Source organism: Oncorhynchus kisutch, linkage group LG16 (assembly GCF_002021735.2).
Source record: "Oncorhynchus kisutch isolate 150728-3 linkage group LG16, Okis_V2, whole genome shotgun sequence".
Classification (NCBI taxonomy): domain Eukaryota; kingdom Metazoa; phylum Chordata; class Actinopteri; order Salmoniformes; family Salmonidae; genus Oncorhynchus; species Oncorhynchus kisutch.
In genome coordinates this window covers 3,311,225-3,321,292 of record NC_034189.2, presented here as the reverse complement: position 1 = coordinate 3,321,292, position 10,068 = coordinate 3,311,225, and the positions used below count along the sequence as shown (strand labels likewise).

The following is a 10,068-nucleotide window of genomic DNA, read 5'->3' as shown; positions in this document are numbered from 1 at the left end:
GTACCAGGAGAGGTTGGTACCAGGGGACGGCCAGAAACAGACAGCGTGTCTAAGCTACATGCCACTAAAGAATCTTTCAGTCTGACGGACTCTACCCTGCACCGTATACACGGAGACATACGCATCTCTCTGAAGACGGACAACCCTGTGAGTCACGCGCACAACCTTTGATCTGTTTGAGAAATGTAACCGTTTACCCCCCCCCCCCACACCCATCCATCAGGACATTAGTCGGTGTCTGATAGTCCTGGACCAACTCACTATGGTCTATATAACCTCTCTCTTTCTCTCTCTCTCTCTCTCACTCACTATTTTTCTCTGTGTGTCTCTGTGTGTCTCTGTGTGTCTCTGTGTGTCTCTGTGTGTCTCTGTGTGTCTCTGTGTGTCTCTGTGTGTCTCTGTGTGTCTGTCTCTCTGTCTCTGTCTCTCAGGATATTAGTAAGTGTCTGACAGCGCTGGACCAACTCAGTATGGTCTATATAACCTCTCTCTTTCTCTCTCTCTCTCTCTGTCTCTCAGGATATTAGTAAGTGTCTGACAGCGCTGGACCAACTCAGTATGGTCTATATAACCTCTCTCTCTCTCTCTCTCTCTCCTCTCTCTCTCTCTCTGTCTCTGTCTCTCTGTCTCTGTCTCTGTCTCTGTCTCTGTCTCTGTCTCTGTCTCTCAGGACATTAGTAAGCGTCTGACAGCGCTGGACCAACTCAGTATGGTCTATATAACCTCTCTCTTTCTCTCTCTCTCTCTCTCTCTCTCTCTCTCTGTCTGTCTCTGTCTCTCAGGATATTAGTAAGTGTCTGACAGCGCTGGACCAACTCAGTATGGTCTATATAACCTCTCTCTTTCTCTCTCTCTCTCTCTGTCTCTCTGTCTCTCAGGACATTAGTAAGTGTCTGACAGCGCTGGACCAACTCAGTATGGTCTATGTAACATCACAACACGTCCAGAGACACAGTGAACTCATCACTACGCTCAGAAAGGTACGACTGCTACCATCAACATCCAGAGGGAGACCCTTTACTCTGTACTTTGTTGAAGCAGCGATTACAGCCTCGCTTGTCACACCTGTATTTGGGCAGTTTCTTCCATTCTTCTCTGCAGATCCTCTCAAGTTCTGTCAGGTTGGATGGGGAGCGACGCTGCACAGCTATTTTCAGGTCTCTACAGAGATGTTCAATCGGGTTTAAGTCCGGGCTCTGGCTGGGCCACTCAAGGACATTCAGAGACTTGAGACATTCAGAAGCCACTCCTGTGTTTTCTTGGCTGTGTGCTTAGGGTCGTTGTCCTGTTGGAAGGTGAACCTTCGCCCCAGTCTGAGGTCCTGAAAGCTCTGGAGCAGATTTTCAACCAGGATCTCTCTGTACTTTTGCTCTGTTAATCTTTCCCTCGATCCTGACTAGTCTCCCAGTCCCTGCCGCTGAAAAACATCCCCACAGCATGATGCTGCCACCACCATGCTTCACCGTAGGGATGCTGCCACCACCATGCTTCACTGTAGTGATGCTGCCACCACCATGCTTCACCGTAGGGATGGTATTGGGTTTCCTCTAGACATGAAGCTTGGCGTTCAGGACCAAGTATTCAATCTTGGTTTCATCAGACCAGAGAATCTTGTTTCTCATGGTCTTTGAGTCTTTAGGTGCCCTTTGGCAAACTCCAAGCGGTCTGTCATGTGCCTTTTACTGAGGAGAGGTTTCCGTCTGGCCACTCTACCATAAAGGCCTGATTGGCGGAGTGCTGCAGAGATGGTTGTCCTTCTGGAAGGTTCTCCCATCTCCACAGAGGAACTCTGGAGCTCTGTCAGTGACCATTGGGTTCTTGGTCACCTCCCTGACCAAGGCCCTTCTCCCCTGATTGCTCAGTTTGGCCGGGCGGCCAGCTCTAGGAAGAGTCTTGGTGGTTCCAAACTTCTTTCATTTAAGAATGATGGAGGCCACTGTGTTCTTGGTGAACTTCAATGCTGCAGAAATGTTGTGGTACCCTTCCCCAGATCTGTGCCTCGACACAATCCTGTCTTTGAGCTCTAAAAACAATTCATTCGACCTCATGGCTTGGTTTTTGCTCTGACATGCACTGTCAACTGTTAGACCTTATATATACAGGTGTTTGCCTTTCCAAATCATGTCCAATCAATTGAATTTACCACAAGTGGACTCCAATCAAGTTGTAGAAACATCTCAAGGATAATCAATGGAAACAGGATGCACCTGAGCTACATTTCGAGTGTCATAGCAAAGGGTCTGAATACTGATGCTGTAAATAAGGTCTTTCTGTTTTTTACTTTTAATACATTTGCAAAAATGTCTAAACCTGTTTTGGCTTTGTCATTATGGAGTATTGTGGGTAGGTTTATGGAGTATTGTGGGTAGGTTGAAGAAAATGTTTGAAGTAATACATGTTGAAAAAGTCAAGGGATCTGAACACTTTCCGAACACCGCTGACGTACAGAACCAGGCACACAGCTGACGTACAGAACCAGGCACACAGCTGACGTACAGAACCAGGCGAACAGCTGACGTACAGAACCAGGCACACACCGCTGACGTACAGAACCAGGCGCACACCGCTGACGTACAGAACCAGGCGAACAGCTGACGTACAGAACCAGGCGAACAGCTGACGTACAGAACCAGGCACACAGCTGACGTACAGAACCAGGCACACAGCTGACGTACAGAACCAGGCACACACCGCTGACGTACAGAACCAGGCACACACCGCTGACGTACAGAACCAGGCACACAGCTGACGTACAGAACCAGGCACACAGCTGACGTACAGAACCAGGCGAACAGAACCAGGCACACAGCTGACGTACAGAACCAGGCACACAGCTGACGTACAGAACCAGGCACACAGCTGACGTACAGAACCAGGCACACAGCTGACGTACAGAACCAGGCACACAGCTGACGTACAGAACCAGGCACACAGCTGACGTACAGAACCAGGCACACAGCTGACGTACAGAACCAGGCACACACAGCTGACGTACAGAACCAGGCACACACAGCTGACGTACAGAACCAGGCACACACAGCTGACGTACAGAACCAGGCACACAGAACCAGGCACACACAGCTGACGTACAGAACCAGGCGCACAGAACCAGGCACACACAGCTGACGTACAGAACCAGGCACACAGCTGACGTACAGAACCAGGCGAACAGAACCAGGCACACAGCTGACGTACAGAACCAGGCACACAGCTGACGTACAGAACCAGGCACACAGCTGACGTACAGAACCAGGCGAACAGAACCAGGCACACACAGCTGACGTACAGGACCAGGCACACAGCTGACGTACAGGACCAGGCACACAGCTGACGTACAGGACCAGGCACACAGCTGACGTACAGAACCAGGCACACACAGCTGACGTACAGAACCAGGCGCACAGAACCAGACACACAGCTGTACAGTACCAGGCACACAGAACCAGACACACAGCTGTACAGTACCAGGCACACAGAACCAGACACACAGCTGACGTACAGAACCAGGCGAACAGAACCAGACACACAGCTGACGTACAGAACCAGGCTCACAGAACCAGACACACAGCTGTACAGTACCAGGCACACAGAACCAGACACACAGCTGTACAGAACCAGGCGAACAGCTGACGTACAGAACCAGGCGAACAGAACCAGACACACAGCTGTACAGAACCAGGCGAACAGCTGACGTACAGAACCAGGCGAACAGAACCAGACACACAGCTGTACAGTACCAGGCTAAAGTTTGGACACCAACTCATTCCAGGGTTTTTCTTTATTTTGACTATTTTCTACATTGTAGAATAATAATGAAGACATCGTACAAGTAAAACCCCTTGAATGAGTAGGTGTGTCCAAACTTTAGACTGGTTCTGTACATCCAATAACTACACACACACACACACACACACACCTGAAAGATACAATAACCACACACCTGACAGATACAATAACCACACACCTGACAGATACAATAACTACACACACACACCTGACAGATACAATAACTACACACACACACCTGACAGATACAATAACTACACACACACACCTGACCGATACAATAACTACACACACACCTGACAGATACAATAACTACACACACATACCTGACAGATACAATAACTACACACACACACCTGACAGATACAATAACTACACACACACACCTGACAGATACAATAACTACACACACACACCTGACAGATACAATAACTACACACACACACCTGACAGATACAATAACTCTACACACACACACACCTGACAGATACAATAACTCTACACACACACACACCTGACAGATACAATAACTCTACACACACACACACCTGACAGATACAATAACTCTACACACACACACACCTGACAGATACAATAACTCTACACACACACACACCTGACAGATACAATAACTACACACACACACACCTGACAGATACAATAACTACACACACACACACCTGACAGATACAATAACTACACACACACACACCTGACAGATACAATAACTACACCTGTGTGCTTCCCAGATGCGTCGTTTCCGCAGTAACCAGGACGTGATGGACAAGGCATCGATGCTCTACAACCGCTTCAAGAACGCATTCCTATTGGTTAACGACAAGGATAACGTCATCAGCCCCGAGTTCCTCCGCTCGCTCCTGGAGGAGAAAGAGAGGGAGGAGGAGGAGAGGGTGGAGAGATGGAGGGAGAAACAGAAGAGGAGAGGAGAGGTGCTGCAGGAGGTTCGCAGGAGAATGAGTCAACTGGAGGAGAGGAGGGGAGGAGAGAAGAAAGAAGAGGAGGTGCCAGAGGAGGTGCCAGAGGAGGTGCCAGAGGAGGTGCCAGAGGAGGTGCCAGAGGAGGTGCCAGAGGAGGTGCCAGAGGAGGTGCCAGAGGGTGGGAGCTCCTAACTCCAATAGCCTCATACTGAGCTCCACTGTGAGAAACGGAGCAGGGTGAAGTTGCCCCTAGACTCTGATCTTGGTGCAGGTTACAATTTTCGACCACCAATGGTTGAAGTTAGTATTGGGGGAGGGAAACTGATTCTAGATCTGTACCTGGGGGGGGGGGTGTGACAGAACAATGGAACATACAGAACAATGGAACATACAGAACAATGGAACATACAGAACAATGGAACATACCAACTCAGAATCAGAGGGGGTGAACACGGAACATACCAGCTGTCCAACTGGGGTTATGATGTTTCTTATCCCTCTCTTGTCCAATCAGAGTATTTGGACAACCCCCTCACCCATGTTCATTGGTGCACACCGTTTCAAAAACATTGCAGACGTTTTGCAATGGAGAAGGACAACGAGTGTTTTTATTTTTATTGGACAAGTTCAGGGTGTTAGGTCTTCTAGTGAATAGGGCTCGGGTGTTTTCCTAAAGACAGGGTGTTAGGTCTTCTAGTGAATAGGGCTCGGGTGTTTTCCTAAAGACAGGGTGTTAGGTCTTCTAGTGAATAGGGCTCGGGTGTTTTCCTAAAGACAGGGTGTTAGGTCTTCTAGTGAATAGGGCTCGGGTGTTTTCCTAAAGACGGGGTGTTAGGTCTTCTAGTGAATAGGGCTCGGGTGTTTCCTAAAGACGGGGTGTTAGGTCTTCTAGTGAATAGGGCTCGGGTGTTTTCCTAAAGACAGGGTGTTAGGTCTTCTAGTGAATAGGGCTCGGGTGTTTTCCTAAAGACGGGGTGTTAGGTCTTCTAGTGAATAGGGCTCGGGTGTTTTCCTAAAGACGGGGTGTTAGGTCTTCTAGTGAATAGGGCTCGGGTGTTTTCCTAAAGACGGGGTGTTAGGTCTTCTAGTGAATAGGGCTCGGGTGTTTTCCTAAAGACGGGGTGTTAGGTCTTCTAGTGAATAGGGCTCGGGTGTTTTCCTAAAGACGGGGTGTTAGGTCTTCTAGTGAATAGGGCTCGGGTGTTTTCCTAAAGACGGGGTGTTAGGTCTTCTAGTGAATAGGGCTCGGGTGTTTTCCTAAAGACAGGGTGTTAGGTCTTCTAGTGAATAGGGCTCGGGTGTTTTCCTAAAGACTGGGTGTTAGGTCTTCTAGTGAATAGGGCTCGGGTGTTTTCCTAAAGACAGGGTGTTAGGTCTTCTAGTGAATAGGGCTCGGGTGTTTTCCTAAAGACAGGGTGTTAGGTCTTCTAGTGAATAGGGCTCGGGTGTTTTCCTAAAGACAGGGTGTTAGGTCTTCTAGTGAATAGGGCTCGGGTGTTTTCCTAAAGACGGGGTGTTAGGTCTTCTAGTGAATAGGGCTCGGGTGTTTTCCTAAAGACGGGGTGTTAGGTCTTCTAGTGAATAGGGCTCGGGTGTTTTCCTAAAGACGGGGTGTTAGGTCTTCTAGTGAATAGGGCTCGGGTGTTTTCCTAAAGACAGGGTGTTAGGTCTTCTAGTGAATAGGGCTCGGGTGTTTTCCTAAAGACGGGGTGTTAGGTCTTCTAGTGAATAGGGCTCGGGTGTTTTCCTAAAGACGGGGTGTTAGGTCTTCTAGTGAATAGGGCTCGGGTGTTTTCCTAAAGACGGGGTGTTAGGTCTTCTAGTGAATAGGGCTCGGGTGTTTTCCTAAAGACGGGGTGTTAGGTCTTCTAGTGAATAGGGCTCGGGTGTTTTCCTAAAGACGGGGTGTTAGGTCTTCTAGTGAATAGGGCTCGGGTGTTTTCCTAAAGACGGGGTGTTAGGTCTTCTAGTGAATAGGGCTCGGGTGTTTTCCTAAAGACGGGTGTGTTAGGTCTTCTAGTGAATAGGGCTCGGGTGTTTTCCTAAAGACAGGGTGTTAGGTCTTCTAGTGAATAGGGCTCGGGTGTTTTCCTAAAGACGGGGTGTTAGGTCTTCTAGTGAATAGGGCTCGGGTGTTTTCCTAAAGACGGGGTGTTAGGTCTTCTAGTGAATAGGGCTCGGGTGTTTTCCTAAAGACGGGGTGTTAGGTCTTCTAGTGAATAGGGCTCGGGTGTTTTCCTAAAGACGGGGGTGTTAGGTCTTCTAGTGAATAGGGCTCGGGTGTTTTCCTAAAGACGGGGTGTTAGGTCTTCTAGTGAATAGGGCTCGGGTGTTTTCCTAAAGACGGGGTGTTAGGTCTTCTAGTGAATAGGGCTCGGGTGTTTTCCTAAAGACGGGGTGTTAGGTCTTCTAGTGAATAGGGCTCGGGTGTTTTCCTAAAGACGGGGTGTTAGGTCTTCTAGTGAATAGGGCTCGGGTGTTTTCCTAAAGACGGGGTGTTAGGTCTTCTAGTGAATAGGGCTCGGGTGTTTTCCTAAAGACGGGGTGTTAGGTCTTCTAGTGAATAGGGCTCGGGTGTTTTCCTAAAGACAGGGTGTTAGGTCTTCTAGTGAATAGGGCTCGGGTGTTTTCCTAAAGACGGGGTGTTAGGTCTTCTAGTGAATAGGGCTCGGGTGTTTTCCTAAAGACGGGGTGTTAGGTCTTCTAGTGAATAGGGCTCGGGTGTTTTCCTAAAGACAGGGTGTTAGGTCTTCTAGTGAATAGGGCTCGGGTGTTTTCCTAAAGACGGGGTGTTAGGTCTTCTAGTGAATAGGGCTCGGGTGTTTTCCTAAAGACGGGGTGTTAGGTCTTCTAGTGAATAGGGCTCGGGTGTTTTCCTAAAGACAGGGTGTTAGGTCTTCTAGTGAATAGGGCTCGGGTGTTTTCCTAAAGACAGGGTGTTAGGTCTTCTAGTGAATAGGGCTCGGGTGTTTTCCTAAAGACAGGGTGTTAGGTCTTCTAGTGAATAGGGCTCGGGTGTTTTCCTAAAGACAGGGTGTTAGGTCTTCTAGTGAATAGGGCTCGGGTGTTTTCCTAAAGACAGGGTGTTAGGTCTTCTAGTGAATAGGGCTCGGGTGTTTTCCTAAAGACGGGGTGTTAGGTCTTCTAGTGAATAGGGCTCGGGTGTTTTCCTAAAGACGGGGTGTTAGGTCTTCTAGTGAATAGGGCTCGGGTGTTTTCCTAAAGACGGGGTGTTAGGTCTTCTAGTGAATAGGGCTCGGGTGTTTTCCTAAAGACGGGGTGTTAGGTCTTCTAGTGAATAGGGCTCGGGTGTTTTCCTAAAGACAGGGTGTTAGGTCTTCTAGTGAATAGGGCTCGGGTGTTTTCCTAAAGACCGGGTGTTAGGTCTTCTAGTGAATAGGGCTCGGGTGTTTTCCTAAAGACGGGGTGTTAGGTCTTCTAGTGAATAGGGCTCGGGTGTTTTCCTAAAGACGGGGTGTTAGGTCTTCTAGTGAATAGGGCTCGGGTGTTTTCCTAAAGACAGGGTGTTAGGTCTTCTAGTGAATAGGGCTCGGGTGTTTTCCTAAAGACCGGGTGTTAGGTCTTCTAGTGAATAGGGCTCGGGTGTTTTCCTAAAGACAGGGTGTTAGGTCTTCTAGTGAATAGGGCTCGGGTGTTTTCCTAAAGACAGGGTGTTAGGTCTTCTAGTGAATAGGGCTCGGGTGTTTTCCTAAAGACAGGGTGTTAGGTCTTCTAGTGAATAGGGCTCGGGTGTTTTCCTAAAGACGGGGTGTTAGGTCTTCTAGTGAATAGGGCTCGGGTGTTTTCCTAAAGACGGGGTGTTAGGTCTTCTAGTGAATAGGGCTCGGGTGTTTTCCTAAAGACGGGGTGTTAGGTCTTCTAGTGAATAGGGCTCGGGTGTTTTCCTAAAGACGGGGTGTTAGGTCTTCTAGTGAATAGGGCTCGGGTTTTTTCCTAAAGACAGACTCACCTGGGGAGTGTGTTATGTCTTCTCCTTTCCCTGAGGAGGAGAGGAGAGAAGAAGGCCCTACTTATAGGATGTAGAAACCAGGGAACAGTTCAGTCTACACATGTTTTTACTTTCCTGATGGTTTTATTTTTTATATACACCTTGTATGTTCTCTTAAACACTATACTTAATGTTGTATAGTTTTTAACGGTGATGTATAGGCGACATTCTACTTCGCCTGGATTCTTACTTAGCTTGTACTCCTTGTCCTGCAGTAAGTAGCCAAGTTGGTTATTGCTTTAGGCCAGATGGCTAGTTGCCTAAAGCAGGTCTGGTTGCCTGGTAATATTACCCTTCAGGTATCTCCTTCAATAGCCATCACCCCCCCCCCCCCCCCCCCCCCCCCCCCAGGGCCAGACAGTAGCACCCTGCTCATGGTTGTAACCCCCCCCCAGGGCCAGACAGTAGCACCCTGCTCATGGTTGTAAACCCCCCCCCTAGGGCCAGACAGTAGCACACTGCTCATGGTTGTTACCCCCCCCCCCGAGGGCCAGACCGTAGCACACTGCTCATGGTTGTAACCCCCCCCCAGGGCCAGACAGTAGCACCCTGCTCATGGTTGTAAACCCCCCCCTAGGGCCAGACAGTAGCACACTGCTCATGGTTGTTACCCCCCCCCCCCCCCCCCCCGAGGGCCAGACCGTAGCACCCTGCTCATGGTTGTAAACCCCCCCCCCCTAGGGCCAGACAGTAGCACCCTGCTCATGGTTGTAAACCCCCCCCCCCCTAGGGCCAGACAGTAGCACCCTGCTCATGGTTGTTACCCCCCCCCGAGGGCCAGACAGTAGCACCCTGCTCATGGTTGTTACCCCCCCCCCGAGGGCCAGACAGTAGCACCCTGCTCATGGTTGTAAACCCCCCCTAGGGCCAGACAGTAGCACACAAGTTAAGAGTCTGGCTGGTCATCTGATTCATCCCAGGACAGACAGCATTATATTTGAACCTCTTCAACTGCAGTGACACTTGTTTTCACACACAGAGACACCAGACAGGCGTTGGTACTGTTCTGTGAAATGGTTTTAAAGGGGAAAACGTTTTGGTTTTGATACTGTGGAGTAGATTTGTGTTACACATTTTACCTTTTTAGATGTGTTTTACAGTTGCCATTTTCACTGGTAAAAAAATGTTAGTATTAATTCAGTTTACAACAGTTGGTCAATAAAGCCGTTCTGTCACGCAATAAATGAGCATTAGTTCAGGTTACACAGTCGGTCAATAAACCCGTTCTACATTAAAATGAGATTCAGATGGTTTCTTGAGTGTTTTTAGGGATGGACACAGTTATTAGAATATCTGAACGGACGTTTAGTATTATATTACTTGTTCGCTTTGTGT

At 48.8% G+C, this 10,068-nt stretch overlaps 1 protein-coding gene across 1 annotated transcript; it reads left to right on the top strand.

The window, feature by feature from the left end:
• The first annotated feature begins 4 nt into the window (after positions 1 to 4).
• LOC109881563 (PC4 and SFRS1-interacting protein-like) lies at positions 5 to 9,975 on the top strand. Its single transcript, XM_031791592.1, has 3 exons — positions 5 to 147; positions 879 to 980; positions 4,536 to 9,975. The coding sequence occupies exons 2-3, from the start codon at positions 918 to 920 to the stop codon at positions 4,914 to 4,916; spliced, it is 444 nt and encodes a 147-aa protein (XP_031647452.1). The 5' UTR covers positions 5 to 147; positions 879 to 917; the 3' UTR covers positions 4,917 to 9,975.
• Positions 9,976 to 10,068: the final 93 nt, after the last annotated feature.